The following is a 19755-nucleotide window of genomic DNA, read 5'->3' on the forward strand; positions in this document are numbered from 1 at the left end:
GACTTCAAAAAGTCATGTGTTTTCCTCTCAGTAAAGCTCAGCACTGAGATCTACACCGCAGATATGAGCCCCCACAATAAACCACACGGTTATCTGTGTTTCTCCAGCGCAGAAATGAAACAATCATCTCTCCAGGAGAAATTGGACCAACTACTCAAAAGAGGAATTAGAGCAACTACTAAAAGACACAAAATGACTACAAAGAGACACAAAATGACTACGAAGAGACATAAAAGGATCACGATGAGATGCAAAATGTCTACAAAGACACACAAAGCAAGAAAGATACATACAATGACTACAAGAGACACAAGGCAACTACAAAACGACAAAAAGCAACTGCAAAGAGACACAAAATGACTACAAAGATACAAAGCAACTACAAAGATACTCAAAATGACTACAAAGATACAAAGCAACTGCAAAGAGACACAAAATGACTACAAAGATACAAAGCAACTACAAAGATACTCAAAATGACTACAAAGCAACTATAAGATACTCAAAATGACTACAAAGATACAAAGTGACTATAAGATACTCAAAATGACTACAAAGATACAAAGTGACTATAAGATACTCAAAATGACTACAAAGATACAAAGCAACTGCAAAGAGACACAAAATGACTACAAAGATACAAAGCAACTACAAAGATACTCAAAATGACTACAAAGCAACTATAAGATACTCAAAATGACTACAAAGATACAAAGTGACTATAAGATACTCAAAATGACTACAAAGATACAAAGTGACTATAAGATACTCAAAATGACTACAAAGATACAAAGTGACTATAAGATACTCAAAATGACTACAAAGATACAAAGCAACTGCAAAGAGACACAAAATGACTACAAAGATACAAAGCAACTACAAAGATACTCAAAATGACTACAAAGCAACTATAAGAGACACAAAATGACTACAAAGATACAAAGCAACTATAAGATACTCAAAATGACTACAAAGATACAAAGTGACTATAAGATACTCAAAATGACTACAAAGATACAAAGTGACTATAAGATACTCAAAATGACTACAAAGATACAAAGTGACTATAAGATACTCAAAATGACTACAAAGATACAAAATGACTGCAAAGAGACACAAAGTTACTACAAAGATTCATAAAAGGATCACTATAAGATGCAAAAGGACTACAAAGAGACACAAAGCAACTACAAAGAGACGCACTCCTCTGCCTCTGATTCATACAACACATTGTTATGTTATATATATGTCATGCTGAAGTTAAACGTGTTTTCCTCTCAGTAAAGCTCAGCACTGAGATCTACAGCGCAGATATGAGCGCTCACAATAAACTACACGCTTATCTGTGTTTTTACAGCTCAGAAATAAAACAATCATCTCTCCAGGAGAAATAGAAAGAGAGAGAGAGCTCTCCCTCCTCTTCCTCCTCCTCCTCTTCCTCCTCCTGCAGAGGACTGGGAGGGTAGAAGTGAAGGAGTCAGAGTCAGCACTCTCTGCCATTGTTCTAGTTCTGCTTCTGGTTCTGGAGGTCTGGAGGTCTGCAGACCGGGTCTGGGTACCATCACGGTGCTGGTCTGGGTTCCGGTACCGGACGGCGGTCTGTCGTCATGACGGGCTCCGGTCCGAAGCTCGGAGTTCTGCTGCTGCTGGCCGTCCTGCTGCAGACTGTGGTCGTCACCATCACCGTGCTGCACTTCACCACAGCTCTCAACTCGGTAAGAACCAGAGAACCAGAGAGAGCTCCAACAAGCTGCTGCTGCTGCTTTAACAGAACCTTCTGCTGACCTTCAACAACTTTACAGACTTTAGTTTGTTCTTTATGGATCAGCAGAGGAGGACGAGCTGCAGGCTGCTGCTGCCACAGCTCTTCACTTCCTTCTCCTCTTTTGTTTCTCTGTTTGCAACTGCAGAGAAACAAAAACTGTTGCATTGCATGAAGCTTCATTAGCAAAGCAAGTTTATTTATAGGGCACATTTCATACACATATGCTTTACATATATAAAAGAGCACAAAGTGCATAAGATAAAAAACGAATAAAAGTACAAGTTAAAAGAAAAAAAAAGTTAAAAGGATAATAAAAACAATCAAAAGACAGTAAAGTGCAGCATTTGATCAATTAAAGAAAAGCCTCTGAGAACAGTTTGGTCTTGAGTTTAGATCTGAAAGAAGCCACTTGTTGGTGCATCTTTGATCTCATCTGGAAGTTTGTTCCACAGTTGAGCAACTAAAAGCAGCTAAAACAGCTAAAAGCAGTTAAAAGCATCTAAAAGCAGCTAAAAGCAGCTAAACGCAGTTAAAAGCAGTTAAAAGCATCTAAAAGCAGTTAAAAGCAACTAAAAGCAGCTAAACGCAGTTAAAAGCAGTTAAAAGCAGTTAAAAGCATCTAAAAGCAGTTAAAAGCAACTAAAAGCAGCTAAACGCAGTTAAAAGCAGTTAAAAGCAGTTAAAAGCAGTTAAAAGCATCTAAAAGCAGTTAAACGCAGTTAAAAGCAGTTAAAAGCAGTTAAAAGCAGTTAAAAGCAGCCTCAGCATTGTGCAAAACTTGATTATTTTACTGTGAAAGAGATAAAAGTGGCCTGCGTTGGGTTGCATTGTGCAAAAAGCTAAATTAGACGTGTCCTGGAGCAGCAACAGAACCACAGTTCACTCAATACTTCAGTGAACTTCAGCAAAACATCCTGCTGTGATTTAATGATTTAATGCAAAAAAAGTGAAGGCATCAGAAACACATTACTACTTTACAGTTAAATAATTAACAATTATTTTATTCCAACAGGAAGAGTAAGTAATGCTTTTAAAAACACAACAGTATAAAATGTACTCAGTGGTGGAATGTAACTAAGTACTTAAATACAATTTTGAGGTACTTCTACTTTACTTGAGTATTTCCATGTTCTGATACTTTCTACTTTCTACTCAACTACATCTCAGAGGGAAATATTAGACTTTTTACTCCACTACATTTATCTGACAACTTCTTTTTTATTTTTTATTTATTTATTTTTATTTAAGGTTAAAGGAATATATACACATAATTGTAAAAGGGATGTACAGACAGCAGCAACAACATGTATAAAACAAAAAAAAGAAACATAACAACAAGTACTACCCGTTGTAATAGTGCAGTGTCAAGAGATAAGTTCATATTCATATATATATATATATATATATGTATATATATATATATATATATATATATATACATATATGTATATATATATATATATATACATATATATATATGTTTATATATATATATATATGTATATGTATACATATATATATATATATATATGTATATATATATACATATACATATGTATATATATATACATATATATACATGAATATATATATGTATATATATACATATATATGTGTATATATATATATATATGTATACATATATATATATATATATATGTATATATATATACATATGTATATGTATACATATACATATGTATATATATATACATATATATATATATATATGAATATATATATATATATATACATATATGTATATATATATATATATATACATATATATATATGTGTATATATATATACATATGTATATGTATACATATACATATGTATATGTATATATATACATATATATATATACACAATTGTCCGTTTGATGGGGGAGTCCTGTTTGTTGCAGTTTGTGGGACTTCTTGTTGCTCTCCCTCGTCCCCGTCTTAAAATGTTACACACGCTGGTCAAACACACACAGTTCCTCCATCGCATATATATATATACATATATATATGTATATATACATATGTATATATATACATATATATATGTATATGTATATATATACATGTATATATACATGTATATATATATGTATATACATATATATATACATATATATAAATATATATATGTATATATATACATATATATATATATATGTATATATATATATACATACTGTATATACATATGACAACTTTAGTTACTTTACAGATTCAGATTATTAATACAAAATATAATCACATTACAATCAAATTACACATATTACTGGGTGCATTCCATATTTAAAACACAAATATTGACAATTTGTATAATTCTTTTTATTATTATTATTATTAGTAGTAGTAGTAATGTTTTTTTGTGCACCCTCTATTGGCCGGTCACCACTGTTCACTAAAGTATTGAGGGAACTGTGGTTCTGTTGCTGACAAATTGTCAATATTTGTGTTTTAAATATGGATATGGATATGGATTTTGCACAATGCAACCCAACGCAGGCCACTTTGATCGCTTTCACAGTAAAATAATAGAGTTTTGCACAATGCTGAGGCTGATTTTAACTGCTTTTAACTGCTTTTAGCTGCTTTAACTGCTTTTAACTGCTTTTAACTGCTTTTAGCTGCTTTAACTGCTTTTAACTGCTTTTAGCTGCTTTAACTGCTTTTAACTGCTTTTAGCTGCTTTAGATGCTTTTAGCTGTTTTAGCTGCTCAACTGTGGAACAAACTTCCAGATGAGATCAAAGATGCACCAACAAGTGGCCTCTTTCAGATCTAAACTCAAGACCAAACTGTTCTCAGAAGCTTTTCTTTAATTGATCAAATGCTGCACTTTACTGTCTTTTGATTGGTTTTATTATCCTTTTAATGTTTTTTCTTTTAACTTGTACTTTTATATTCTTTTATTCGTTTTTTATCTTATTGCACTTTGTGCTCTTTTATATATGTAAAGCACTTTGAATTGCCTTTGTGTATGAAATGTGCTCTATAAATAAACTTGCTTTGCTAATGAAGCTTCATGCAATGAAACAGTTTTTGTTTCTCTGCAGTTGCAAACAGAGAAACAAAAGAGGAGAAGGAAGTAAAGAGCTCTGGCAGCAGCAGACTGCAGCTAGTTTTATGATTAGCTGTGATTATCGGGAAGAGTTGTGTGTGTGTGTGTGTGTGTGTGTGTGTGTGCGTGTGTTGGACTCACCCTGCTTGTTTTGGTGATTCCTTTGGTTACCTGGATTCAGTCCAGCTCAGCTCTCAGTCGGTGTTTACAAGGATTAATCATTAACCCAGATGAGATGCAGCAGGAGGAGTACAGGAGGAAATGAAACCTAAACAGATGACAAGCAAAGAAGAAATGATATGTTGACTCAGGTTACAAGCAGACTTTAATTGTCAAGGTGTAAAAGGTGGTTTATGCATCATTTTCCTCTCCAAAAAGCATCTAATTATGCTACAAATTCACGTCCTAAAGTTTATAAAACATGGTAGAAATCAGTTTTGCATTAAACAAAAGGAATACCTTCATCAGGCGTGTTTGACGAGAAGTAGATTAAGAGATATTTGTTCTGATTCTCTTTGTTGCAGATGAAGGAGACGTTCGCCAGGAGCAGCGTTTCCTGTCTGACGGGCGGCGACCTGCAGAGCATCACGGCTGTCCGGGGGGATCCGTGCTGGCAGGTCACTCAGCAGCTCCACCTGCTCATCGAGAAGGTACGCTGAAGCAACAATACCCCAAAACATCATCTCAAAAACCTGATTGTAATTCTCCCTTTCGGCGGTGACGTCACACTTCATACAAGCTGTATGAAGTGTGACGTCACCGCTGTACAGCACAGAGTGACCTTTACGTAGCAGTATTTGTTGATCAGTATTAAGGGCTCAGTGGTTATTTGGCCAGCTGCTCAGATTTATGGCTTTCAAAGCTCAGTTTTTCTTTCCCCCGGCCGGCCTGCTGCAGATCAAAACCTCCCCACCCACTGGAGCTCCGAGCGTTACTAATCTACACACTTCAGCTGCAAAGGCCAACGAAGCAAATGATAAAACAGCTTTGATGTTATTAGCATTATTATGATTACTACAGGGTTTTATTATTGGTCACACGTTTTACAACTGGGAGTTCTGAGTTGAGGTTTCAGTACACTCAATGCTGATGTATTTATTAACGGAGATATTTCAGAAATCCCCCCCTGGCCTTCACCTATGTCACTCAAAGAGACACGTACCAACCAGGAAGAGACTCGACTGACCACGAAGAAACATAAAGCAACTACAAAGAGACACTAAATGACTACAAAGAGACACAAAACAGCTGCAAAAAGACACTAAATGACTCACGACTATGAAAAGGAGCAAAACAACTACAAAGAGACACAGAATGACTACAAAGAGACTCAGAATGACTACAAAGAGACTCAGAATGACTACAAAGAGACACAAAGCAACTACAAAGAGACACAGAGAAACTACCAAGAGACTCAGAATGACTACAAAGAGATGCAAAACAGCTGCAAAAAGACACAAAATGACTCGCAACGACTATGAAAAGGGGCAAAACAATTACAAGTAAACACAGAATGACTACAAAGAGACACAGAATGACTTCAAAGAGACACATAATGACTACAAAAAGAAGCAAAGCAACTACAAAGAGACACAGAATGACTACAAAGAGACACAAACTAACTACAAAGAGACACAGAATGACTACAAAGAGACAGAATGACTACAAAGAGACAGAATGACTACAAAGAGACACAAAGCAACTACAAAGAGACACAGAATGACTACAAAGAGACACAAAGCAACTATAAAGAGACACAGAATGACTACAAAGAGATGCAAAAGCAGCTACAGACACAAATTGACCACAAAGAGACATAAAGCAACTACAAAGAGACGCAAACTAATTACAAAGTGACACAAAATGACAACAAAGAGACTCAGCATGACTACAAAGAGACACAAAATGACTACAAAGACACAAAGCAACTACAAAGAGACTCAACATGACTGCAAACGGATGCAAAACGCCTACAAAGAGACACAAAAAGAGGCTGAACAAATCTAAAGTCTGTGTCTCATAATGCGTCCAAGAGTTTAAACTAATTTAGAGCTGAAACAGAAAGTTAATCTGCGACTAGTTTGATAATCGATCCGTTGTTTCAGTCGTTTTTTCCAAACAAAAATAGCAGAAATCCTCCGGTTCCAGCTTCTCTAATGGGAGTATTTGATGCTTTTTGCTCAAGAGACATGACTGATTTGACTTTTAAGAAAAAAAGAAGACTTCATGCATCTTTCTACACACATCTACGCAGCAGAAATACGCATCAACTCACACTTTGATGTGTCAAACTGGTGGAATTCCCCTTCAATCACGATTTCTTTCATTTTACATTCTTGTGCGTAATAAATAACACGTTTTCTTGCATCACACAACATGAGCAAGACGTTGCCGTATTTCTTGTTGACATCACAGAGTTGCATCATGTGAAACTGCTTAAGAATTGGCTTTATCGTATACGGTGGAAGGATTGTTTTTCACACTGACAGGAGGGTTTTCTCTCCACCTCCCTGCCTGGAACAATGTGAACTTCCACACATGCTGAGAAGAGGTATGCCTGCAGTTCACGCCCAGGTGATTTATCACTTTTCTTATTGTCGTTAAATCCCCATGAAAAGAGCAAAACCAACAACAACTCCTACAAATGTGGATTAATCCGCCGCTGAAAATAGTCCCTTACAAATGCTCCTGATTGTTTGATAGAAACTACGGCGAGCAGCTGTTTTAAACATGAAACTATAGATTTGTGATGTTTTAAAGATGTACGTCTTCAGTAGGAACCAACGGGCCACAGACAGGAAGTCAGACGGTACTGAGAGACGGACTAACACGTTGTTGGTTTTTGGTCTTTTCGTGGGATTTGTTGACAAGAAGTAAAAGAGGAGCAACGAAGTGACTCGTGAGGACGTTTAGGGCTGCGTCCGAAGTAGTACGGATCTTTTCGGACACACTGAGCAGTAATTTACATCGTGACTTCCTGAGAGCCTCGTTGCCCGGTTGCAGACGCGTAACCATGGTAACACAGACCAGAAGATGGTCTGTGAGAATCATGAAGTCTGACTAATCTAAAAAATATATATTAATTAATACAACCTTAATTTTAAGTCAGAAATACACTGAAGTAGAGACCTCATTTACAAATATATAATAGCAGAGTAAAAATAATTATGAACAAATAAAATTAGGCACAAATAAGAAACTTAATAATAAATAAAGCCGTCATGATTTAAGGAAAAATTAATCAATTAAAACAAAAATAACGGATAAGAGTGAGGAAAACTGGATTTTCAAGCTCAGTAAAAACATCTGGAACTTGCAGCCTAATCCATCTACCGGTCGTCTGTTACGCACAGAAAAGTAAAATCTAATACTGACTTAGACTTAAACTGAAGCGTTATGTAGACGTTACAGAGCTGTCCGTCAATGTCCGTTATGAACGTTGTCGTCACCACCGCGTTGCATTTTGGGACATTTATATATTTATAGTGTTTGCATACTGTAATATTAAACTGGAAATAATTTGCAATATTAGTTTCATACTAAGTTTTCAGACATACTAAAAAATCTCACATATTATTTTAGTGTTTTAAATAGCATGTTAGTGTAAGTACACTATTATTATTATTTTATTATTATTATTATTTTATCATCATAATTATTATCATTATTATTAAGGTTCATCACACAAGTAAATGTAAAAGCAAATAATCTGAGGCATACAATAGTGCAGTTAAAATAATTATAAACATAAGTAAATATAAAATAGTAATGTAAATGTAGATTGTAATTTTGTTGACGGTATTTCAGATGGGAAAACTGAACGTAAACAGGATGTAGTATGTAACAATGAGAAGTACTAAAAAGTATACATACTGAGGTGAAACAGTATGCTAAGTATATAAAGGTAAATAAAAGTTATTATCATTATTTTATCACTATTTATTATTATTATTATTACCATTATTATTATCATTAGCACTGTCATTGTTATTATTATTATTATCATCAGTATTAGTATCATCATTTTTATTATCTTTATTATAACTATAATTATTATTATCATCATTATTATCCTTATTATTACTATTATTATTATAATTACCTTTATTATTATTATTATCATCATCATCATCACTATTATTATTACCAGAATTATTATTATCATCATTATCATTATTATTATTATTATTATTAGGATGATTATTACCATTATTACCATTATTATAATAATATAATTCCTAGGCTCTTCCTGTGCTGTGGTTGTCTGAACATCTGAACATCTGAACATCAGCAGCAGAAGTTTTGAACTGAACGGCTGAAATGATCCAGATTTCTGTCTGCAGACGCACAATGAGCTCCTTCATAGCTGGAGATGTGATGTGATCCTGAGAGGTTTAATCAGCACAGGAATGTGTTCACCTGCGCTGCTCTCTCTCACACACGCACACGCACACGCACACGCACACGAAAACACACACACACACACACAGAGTATTCTCTTTCTATTTGTGCTATCTGTATTGTTTGTTTTTTCTTTTCTTTTCTCCTGCGACTGAATAAAACGTCGGCGGGTATTTTCTGACTCGGCTGCCAGTCAGATTAAATTTAGCTGAGAATGTAAACATGATGCTGGGACAGTTTGAAGTCTCCCGTGAAGTTCAAAAGTACATTTTGTTATCTTGTGTTCTGCTATTAATATCTGTAAAACTGCATTTCCCACATAAAACCTTAAAGGACCGGCGTCTATCACAGACTTGTGTCGTTTTATTTTGAAGGAATGTGGTGTTATAAATACACATTATTTGAGCTGTATGTCAGGACATGTGGATTAGATTTTTTTTTTTTTTAGTTGAGCATTTGGGTATAAAACCTGCAGGTCTTCCTTCAAATGAAGTCTTGCAAACTTCAAGAGAAAATAACTGTCTGAGAGGCATTATTACCCATAAATCCTGCTGCACGCTGACTGACTGGCTGCAGCTTTTCCTTCACCTCGCTCTGCTCAAGCTGTAAAAACTCTTTTTAAAGGGGAAATCACTAACCTCTGCAACCTCTACTGGCAACCACAACAAAACATGCCTCCTTCTGCACAAGTTATTTATTCTAATTACCGTGTTCTATTATGGGAAAACATCCCCGTTGTGTCTTGTGTTTTTTCTCTTTGTCTCTAATGCATCTCTCATCATGTTGTTTCAATTTCCTTTACGTTTCTGGAAACTGAAATAAACACGTCCAGAATCCACGACAGCTTAGAAAATCGTTTTCATCAGTTTGGCAGCCGCTGCGTTGTTTTCGAGCCAATTCTGTTGGAGCGAAGGAACGTAAAACATCAGGAAGTGGGCGAGGGGTCGATTACCGGGGACGGATCTGTTACCGACCCGAAAACACCCAGGCTCCCTTTTTCTGTTTTATTCCTGATCCTGATGTCAGCAGGAGTTCAGGGTTAAAGTCAAACAAAAGGCAGCTGGGTAGACCTGTGTTATACAGTATATATATATACATATGTTTATTTTATTTATACATCAGTGTTACGTTCTGGGTTTTTGTTTTAAGGCTTTAAAGCAGCAGTAGGCAGATTGGAGCAAATAAGATTAAAAAAAGTTATGTTTATAAAACGGTTGCTATACCGTGACAGTAGTACATGAAACAGGTAACCTGAAAAAAATCACATGCCTCTGTGTCCTCCGGTGCTCCTAACGGCATCTGTAAGATTTCATAGACCGGAGGAAAACGAGCAGTAAGAGCTGACCTGAGGTCTGCTGTCCAGCTGCCGTCTATGAGAGCCGGCTGTCAATCACTCGCAAACTCTGACCAAACGGTCAAACTAGGCAGCGCTGATCAAATATGAATCAATATTCTGTTACGTTAATGCCTATTTCTCTCCTCACATGTTCTCAGAATCATCTTGTAGTGCACGGTTTAGCTGTAAAATGAGAAAGTTTGTGACGCCATCGCCATTATGAAATCAGGTTGAAATCTGGTGAAGGAACGCCAAGTTCTGGTCACATGACCGGAGCACAGCCAATAGGAACGCTCTCTCTCTCTGAAATTACCTGTGATTGGTCAAAGTCTCCCGTCACAGGCTAGATGTTCTAAAGCCTGAAAACAGAGCCATGAGGAGGAGCAGAAGTCTAGTTTTCTCTCAGAACACTTGAATTACAATATGCAGAAAGGTTATTATGGGATTTTTGACCAATGATGCCAAACATATTGTTGCCTACTGCAGCTTTAATAGATGTTTTCTGCTGTCCTCTCTCTGCAGTCTCTGTCTCAGCGTTACCAGAAGCAGATTTCCTCGGTCGTCAGAGGTGAGAAAACTAAACTGACCTTTGACCTTCTCTATGTTGAAGTTGTGTATTTTTTTAGGGATGCACTGATTGTGAAATTGTTGGCCGATACCGATTTATTTTTGTTGTTATTTATTTTCTTCATCATTAAAAAAATTTACTGTTTTAATTAGAGCTGTCAAAGTTAACGTGATAATAACGCTAATTGGTTTTAACGCCACTAATTTCTTCAACGCATTAATACAACTTGTGTTCTTTAGGATGTAGCAGGCTCGAGTGAGTAAGCTAGAGTGAAGATACTGGTATCATATGAAACTAGAAAACCTGATGAATCCATCGGTACCAACCATGTCATACTAGCTCGTTAAGAAGGAGGTTAAATAACGCTCCAAACTTGCGCTGAATTTTGGTGAGGAAAAACTGTCATGTCCATTTTCAAAGGGGTCCCTTGACCTCTGACCTCCAGATCAGTGAATGTAAATGGGTTCTATGGGTACCCACGAGTCTCCCCTTTACAGACATGCCCACTTTATGATAATCACATGCAGTTTGGGGCAAGTCATAGTCAAGTCAGCACACTGACACACTGACAGCTGTTGTTGCCTGTTGGGCTGCAGTTTGCCATGTTATGATTGGAGCATATTGTTTTATGCTAAATGCAGTACCTGTGAGGGTTTCTGGATCAACATCTGTCATTGTTTTGTGTTGTTAATTGATTTACAATAATAAATATATGCATACATTTGCATAAAGCAGCAGATTTGTCCACTCCCATGTTGATAAGAGTATTAAATACTGGACTAATCTCCCTTTAAGGTAGACAATTAACTATTTGAATCGGTTGACAGTCCTACTTTAAACTTAAACTTTATTAGATTCATCATATACAGACAGACTTCTGTATTTAACCCAGCAGGTTGCTGTGAAGCACCCGGAGGGTCAGTGTCTCGCTGAAGGACACTTTAACATGCAGACAGAAGGAGCCGGGGATCGAACCGCCAACCTTGTGGTTAAAGAACGACCGGCTCACCGTGCACGACCAGGCTTCAATGAAAAAGATTTAATTTGAACAATAACTGCTTTAAAGCCTTTTTAGCTACTATACAACTACTACTGAATGAGAAGAAAAATTCAGTACTAACAAAAATATTCTTTTTGTGAAACATAAATTAAATATTCAATTAAATTAAAATAGTTTTTTTTACAGAAAACAACGTTGTTGTCGCTGATCTTTCTCCGAGACACTTTGTTTTCTTTCGATTTTATTTGTAAACCAGCCACGTGTGTCCTCCAACATAACATTTAGAAGGCGCAAAAATTGATGAGACTCAACAGATAAACATCGGCCACTGCCATCGGTGAATGTCGTCTTATTTGGCGGCCGATGTTTGGCTGATAAATCGGTGCATCCCCAGTATTCTCTAGATGACCTGCTGCTGTGCAGGATGTCGTAGTTGCAGCATCTTGCTGGTGCAGATCAAATACATGAATGCATTAGTTAGTTAATAACTCGTGTGTGTTATTTGTTCGTGGATTCATTTTCACGTTGTTTCGTTCCTTTTTTTTCCACATTAGATGAAGTATCTCGGGTGCTGCCCTCACTTGTGATGGTGGACCGGGCTTCACCTCGCCCCAAAGTGGCAGCTCATGTCACTGGAAGCTTCGTGCCCAAACTGGAGCGAGAGGAAGGAGGTGAGTCCTGCAGGAACTAACTGCACACACACTGCACAGAATTTCGACTTTTTTTTCTTTAAAAAAAATACTTAAAGCGATTAATCGATTATCAAAATAGTAATAATAATTATTTTGTTTGTCCTCCATAGCTCCGGTGTCCGCCGGCCGCCGCGTTCAGGGCCAGAAGATCTCCTGGTGGGAGGGGCGGAAGGGGCTGGCCTTCCTCCAGGACGTCCAGCTGGTGGACGGGGAGCTGGTGGTGCCGCAGCCCGGCCTCTACTACGTCTACGCCCAGACGTACTTCAGACACACCCACTCCCTGGAGGAGGAGGGCGAGGACGGCGAGGAGGCGGGGGAGGACAGAGGGAGACCCCTGCTGCAGTACGTCTATAAAAAGGTGAGAGACTTTACTTTATATCTCTATTGGCTCTGGGATTCTGCTGCTTCATCCTGTTCTGCTGCTGTTTCTACACACATCTGATTTTTAATTATTTGTCTTGACCTGGATTTGACTCATCCGCTGGTGGATTTTCTGACTCACCTCATTTTAATAAATATATTATCAAATATATAATATTTGATTTTAATATTAATATATACATATTATATATAACATTTATATATATTTAATATATAATACTTATATATAATATTTATTTATATAATACTAAACCTGTGCCTTAAACACACAGTATGTACTCTGCGGGTGGCGGGAACACAGGGATCTAAGTAGGTGCATAATCTGGTGTGAATTTATTTTATTATTTTATTTATTTTTATTTATTTATTATTATCATTACTATTTATTTATTTATTTATTTTTATTCATACATTTTAAAAGATAATTTATTATATTTCTTTTATTTTATGGTTTTTATTTATTTATTTACTATTATCATTACTATTTATTTATTTATGTATTTTTATTCATACATTTAAAAAAATATATATTATTTTATGTTTTTTATTTATTTATTATTATTATCATTACTATTTATTTATGAACTTATATATTTTATTCATAAATTAAAAAAAATAATTTATATTTTTTATTTTATGTTTTTTAATTATTAAATTTATTTAATATTATTATTATTTATGTATTTATTTTTATTCATAAATTAAAAAAAAGATTATACTTTTTATTTTATGATATTTATTTCTTTATATTTATTTTATTATTATTACCTTTTTTTCCTCTTTTTTTGAATAGTTTGTTTTTCAATTTACAGTAAATATCTGTTATATGTACATATTATTTTATTTGTTGTGGTTTAGGGTGTTATAGACTTTTTTTCTCAAAGAAACAATAAAAAGCGTGATTAAACATATTTAAACTTCTCTTTCCCTCGTCTAGATAATCAAATGCTTATTCTGCAGATTCCTTCATCACACTCAAATTATTAGATGTTTTTTGTTTAATTTGATGCCAGACAGTAGAGAGACAGACGGGGAACATGAGTGCTGGACAGAACAGCATGTAAAAAACGTAAAAATGAAAGTCATAGTTCAGTGAATTGAAGGACGTTGTGTTTACGTAGTATGCAACTTGACCGTCTGCAAATTAAATTTTAATCTCTCAGTTTTTGTTGCACTGATTCACAGCGGAGGAGGAGTAACTTAAATCAGATCTTGTGACTAACGTGAATCCAGACAGTGAGTATGCGTCGCATCACAGCGTGGCGAACATCCAATGATAATCTGCTCTGTCAGATAAAACTAGAGTCCCTAAACGAACAGCTGTAGATCGAACAGATTATAATCAGAATGAACCAGTTCATTATAAAGATGAATACTGAAGGAGGTTGAGGAATTTAATCCGAGTTGTTTTCTCGTGTTCGTGTATTAAAGGACGTCTTAATCAAGTTGGAAGTCAGCGTGTTTTGAATTTCCTTTACATTTGGTTCACAGATGTGCCTTCACAGAATTTAAACAAAGACCAAATGGGATGTTTTCATGAAGCAAACTGTCCAGATATTAACTACAGCGGTACTAAAGTCTCTGGTCTCAGATCCGTCATTTCACCGGTTGGTCTTTGTGGTATTTGTCCCGCCCCTCCTCCACTGTGATTGGACGGCGGGGTAATAAGTGAGAGTGACGAGCGCAGTGTTTTACCCAAAGCTGAACATTTTTCAACTCTCGGCGACCTGAAAAAAAAACAGCTTAACGTAACTTAACGTAACATTACGTTACGTTACGTAACTATCGATCCAACAACGTTCCTAATCAATCAGCTATTTGACAGATTGATCCTGCGGGTGGAGGCCGATCTTAGTTGATGGAACAGGTTGTAAAAGATTGTCTAGCTGCGATTCATCAACGCATCATGAACGCCTCCCTCTATCCACCACATAGCACACACCTCCGGGCCTCTCACTCACCTCTCCGTCTCCCCGCCAGGTGAGCTCCTACCCGGTTCCCATCCTGCTGATGAAGACGAGCCGAACCTCCTGCTGGTCCCGGGGCTCCCAGTTTTCGCTGCACTCCGCCCACCAGGGGGGGCTGTTCCCGCTCAACTCCGGGGACCGCCTCTTCGTCACGGTGACCAACGCCTCGGCCGTGGACATGGACGAGAAGAGCAGCTTCTTCGGGGCGTTTCTCATCAGCTAAGACGATCAGATGCGGGACACGTTTTTTTTTTTTTTTAGTGCATCTGTCTCGTCTCAGCGTCCAGACTTCTCCTGGAAATAAAGCCAGATGAAAAACTGCAGCAGCGAGTCACGGGAAGAAGTCCGTCTCTCTTTTTTTCTTTTCAGAATCACAAACGGAAAGAAATGCTGGTTTCGTGTGTGGAGAAGAGACGGAGCTAATCAATCAACAAATATTTGAGTGTGTTGAAGTTAACGGGGCTCGGACTCAACAGAGATTAGAGTTCGTACAAACATTTCTTTAAAGGACCAGTGGGTAACATTTAGGGGGTTCTATTGGCAGACATAATATTAATAAGTATGTTTTCTTTATTGTTTAATCACCTGATCGAATCATCGTGTTTTCGTTACTTTAGAATGAGCCGTTTATATCTACATTGGGAGCGAGTCGCTAAATTACGAATCCTGCTATAGCGAAGGCATGACCCGCTCTACTCGGCCTCCGATTGGCTAGTTCTCGCTGCGTTAGTTGGTTGGATTGGTTAGGGTTAGGGTAAGAATAAGCCAATCAGAGGATTATGCATTCCCTACAGTAGGATTCATAATATTGTGAGAGGGTCCCAAAGAGTCTAGAAGCAAAGAGACGAAACTCTGCTAGTTTTTTAACAACAGCTGCTAGATGAAACTGCGATAGCGCTGTCGCCATTTTGGACTGAAAACACCAATGACTCTGTGTCAACGGATGTAAAGGATAATAATTTTTTTCGAGTTAAATCCACTTCCCAGTAGGAACACTTGAATAATTTAGTTTTTTAGTGCGGCACTTTGTAGGCGGACGTTTTACTGGCGTCCGGTAGTCACTTTCAGTCCAAAATGGCGGAAGCGTAGCTCTGCTGCTGGCCGCTGACGTTGCAATGGAACGAACTATTGACTTTCACTTCTTATTGATATACGTTCTTTGGTCAGGTTTCCCTACAGTGTGTAATATCTAGTGATAATCGACCATAGCTACACTCTTTGAGATGCGAAGCACTCCTTTAACAGCTCAGATTCTCCAGAAGGGAGAGCAGTTCGTTCTCATTAAAAGCTCAGATATACACGTCGACCTGCGCCCCCTACAGGAAAGGAAAGTTGTAGCAGTTCAGACCTTTGGACATACATTACACTCAATGTTGATTTTATAGCACATGCCTGAAAATCTGGGGTCTGCCTTTAAGATTTGTTTGTACTAAACTGGTATCAGCTGAAGGTTAGCGATGTTCTGAGTCCCGGGATGTGTGTTCGTGTAAAGATGTAAATACTGTGCTATATATTTTTTTAATTGTTCTAATACGCCTGGGTCTGGAGCCCTCAACGAACTCTTTACTGATCATGTGCTACTGCTACCACTACAGGCCTCTCCATAGACATACAGTATAGACGTAGACGCCGCATTGACTAGTGGACTTTATTTTTCTACTCCGCGTAGATCATAAACCCTTTAATAAAATAACCACTCGTTGAAATCGGTTGAGAAATGTCGACGGCAGCACCCCCGTTCACTTGTATAGGGTTACAGGCCAGTTTTGCCCTGTCCAATATGGCGCCCACGTTGACGCATCACTGCAAGCGTCCAATGCGGCGTCTATGTATCTATGTCTATGGGCCTTTCACACAGTTAGTTGACGGCCATGTTGTTAAGATTAAAGGTGTAAGATCACCTTTTCTTTCAGAGGTTTTACAGAATACCATTTTAAAGCACTGCTCCTTACATATCAGGCTTTGTGTTTCTGTTGGCAGCAGCACAGTTTCTCTCTTTCTGCCGTTGGCTCGTCCGTCTTAACCGTCCTCCAAACGGTGCAATAAAACTCTCCCTAAAATGGTTGTTATTCTCGGGTATTCGTGTCATGTTGGATTAGCTGCAGATGTGACCCGGGAAACAATCCTGCACATCGGCATCCAAACAGCGCAAATGTGGGATTTTTGGTTTTAACTGTAGCTCCTCTGTCTTCCACGTGAACTGTTTGTAATGAACACTGCAGCAAATCCACCGAAGCTCAAGGACATATAAACCAAAATGATCAGTTATACACGACTGAAGGAGAGCTGGATGTAATCGGGGAATATAACCGATCGAGTCTGACGTTTCATTCTTGATTTAAGAAGTAGAAGTTTGACAAAACATTCCTAACTTAAAGGGATAGTTTGGGTGTTTTGTAGTCGGGTTGTATGAGGTACTTCTCCGTAGTCAGTAGATGGAGTTTGGAGAAACAGACAGGAGTACCAGCACGGGACCAAAGCAATGGAACATGAACACGTGAAATTGAAGCCGTTATTTATGCTTTCTTCAAAGCCACCAGACTCCATTGAAAAAAACAGTAATTTTACCTCGCAGAACATGTGATTTGCTCGTCTACCGCTGCCCTCGATCAGTTAGTTTATTGTGCTATTATGTGACTTTGGTGAATCCGAACTAACTCTTTAAAACACCAACGTAAAGTACCTCATACAACCCCACTTAAAAACACCTGAACTATCCCTTTAAGGTCTAATTACTAGATTTCTCCTGGGATCTCGTGGCCTTCATCAGCCGAGTTATGATATATACACTCACCGGCCACTTTATTAGGTACACCTTGCTAGTACCGGGTGGTCTTCATCTGCTTCAAGGTTGGACGTGTTGTGTGTTCAGAGATGGTATTCTGCATACCTTGGTTGTAACGAGTGGTTATTTGAGTTACTGTTGCCTTTCTATCATCTCCAACCACTCTGCCCATTCTCCTCTGACCTCTGACATCAACAAGGCATTTTCGTCCACACAACTGCCGCTCACTGGATCTGTTCTCTTGTTGGGACCATTCTCTGTAAACCCTAGAGATGGTTGTGCGTGAAAATCCCAGTAGATCAGCAGTTTAATACTCAGACCAGCCCGTCTGGCACCAACAACCATGCCACGTTCAAAGTCACTTAAATCCCCTTTCTTCCCCATTCTGATGCTCGGTTTGAACTTCAGCAAGTCGTCTTCACCACGTCTAGATGCCTAAATGCATTGAGTTGCTGCCATGTGATTGGCTGATTAGCTATTTGTGTTAACAAGCAATTGAACAGGTGTGCCTAATAAAGTGGCCGGTGAGTGTCTATATGGTGCCTTCAAATGAAACTTGTGAGCTCGTGTTTACAACATGAGAAGTCGTGTAAGTCCATAGCAGCAATATTAACGTTACTGTCGGCGTCTAGAAGCCACAGAGGCTAACAATTTAACAAGCAAGCAAGCGGGTAACATAATGCAGTAAATGCAAAGACATAATGGAAAAGATGACGCCGTTATATCAACATTTTCCTCAGATATGTTATAAAATTACAAAGAAAAACAATACACAACTAAAATTACAATTTATCAACTTATTATGCCATTTCTGACAACGTCAACAAACACGGCACAAATCAGAGCTTTTTAGAAACTTTCTACTTACGAGGTCGTGAATACGACATGAGGGGGGCGTTCATATGGACTCTTCTCGTGAACGCGGTAAACACGACACCATTTGAAGGTACCATAAGACCCCATAGTGCCAACGGCTGATGAAAGCCATGAGAGGAGGCTGTAAGCTCCAGAAGAAATCTCTTAAGGCTCAAACTACTATTTCCAAGTTAAATTCACTGATTCATTCAACTCTAATTGAGAAGAGCAAAAAAAAAAAGTTCTCGTTTTTCCAATATGACATGAATGCAGCATTTACTGTAGCACTTATGTAAATATCACAAGACCTTTTTAATTTCTTGTTTTTGCAACGAATGTTTAGACTTTTTGTGTGTTTTGTATCAAAGATTACAAAAATGGGAACATTTATACTCCGGGACCAAACATGATGTAAAATGATGATATTTGTGCTCCTTGATGTGAATGTAATGACATAAATGTGTACTTTTGAGTTGACTAATTGTGAGGTGGATGTTAACGGAGCGGTCTACCTTCATATTCGGCCTCCATGTGGAATAACTGGAATCATCCACCTGCAGTCAGCTGGACCTCGGACACCTGAAAGGCATAAAAGAAGAGAAGAAAGACACACAACTGTGCACTAATCAAGTTATAGACAGTTAAATAAAATCTGAGTTGTTTGCCAGATAGACCAAAACTAAATGTGAATGTAAATAAGCAGGTGGTTTTGTCTGTAAATATGTGAAATAAAGACACTGTAAACTTACCACACCTTTGATTTCAGCTTTCTTATATACAGTCCACTGATGCCACGAATGGATCACCATTAAAACTCAGTAGTACTCCTAATGGGTAAATCATTAAATATAATAAAGGTTTGGTTGCAAGAAAACAAAAGGTGAGTTAGAAGGGGTGGACAGATTAAAAGCAACCTTTCCCCTGATTAGTCCTCTTGATATGGTTTATT

The 19755-nt window shown here is 37.5% G+C and overlaps 1 protein-coding gene across 1 annotated transcript; it reads left to right on the forward strand.

Annotated features, from left to right (window-relative positions):
* The first annotated feature begins 1438 nt into the window (after window positions 1-1438).
* On the forward strand, window positions 1439-19554 carry tnfsf10 (TNF superfamily member 10). Its single transcript, XM_074621337.1, has 6 exons — window positions 1439-1715; window positions 5346-5471; window positions 11081-11126; window positions 12681-12797; window positions 12929-13176; window positions 15180-19554. The coding sequence occupies exons 1-6, from the start codon at window positions 1608-1610 to the stop codon at window positions 15387-15389; spliced, it is 855 nt and encodes a 284-aa protein (XP_074477438.1). The 5' UTR covers window positions 1439-1607; the 3' UTR covers window positions 15390-19554.
* Window positions 19555-19755: the final 201 nt, after the last annotated feature.

This window comes from Sebastes fasciatus, chromosome 21 (assembly GCF_043250625.1).
Source record: "Sebastes fasciatus isolate fSebFas1 chromosome 21, fSebFas1.pri, whole genome shotgun sequence".
Classification (NCBI taxonomy): domain Eukaryota; kingdom Metazoa; phylum Chordata; class Actinopteri; order Perciformes; family Sebastidae; genus Sebastes; species Sebastes fasciatus.

Coding starts and splice junctions, on each gene's coding strand:
- tnfsf10 (XM_074621337.1), top strand. CDS start 1,608: ATGACGGGCTCCGGTCCGAAGCTCGGAGTTCTGCTGCTGCTGGCCGTC. Junction 5,472..11,080: donor TCCACCTGCTCATCGAGAAG/GTACGCTGAAGC, acceptor CTCTCTCTGCAG/TCTCTGTCTCAGCGTTACCA. Junction 13,177..15,179: donor TGCAGTACGTCTATAAAAAG/GTGAGAGACTTT, acceptor TCTCCCCGCCAG/GTGAGCTCCTACCCGGTTCC.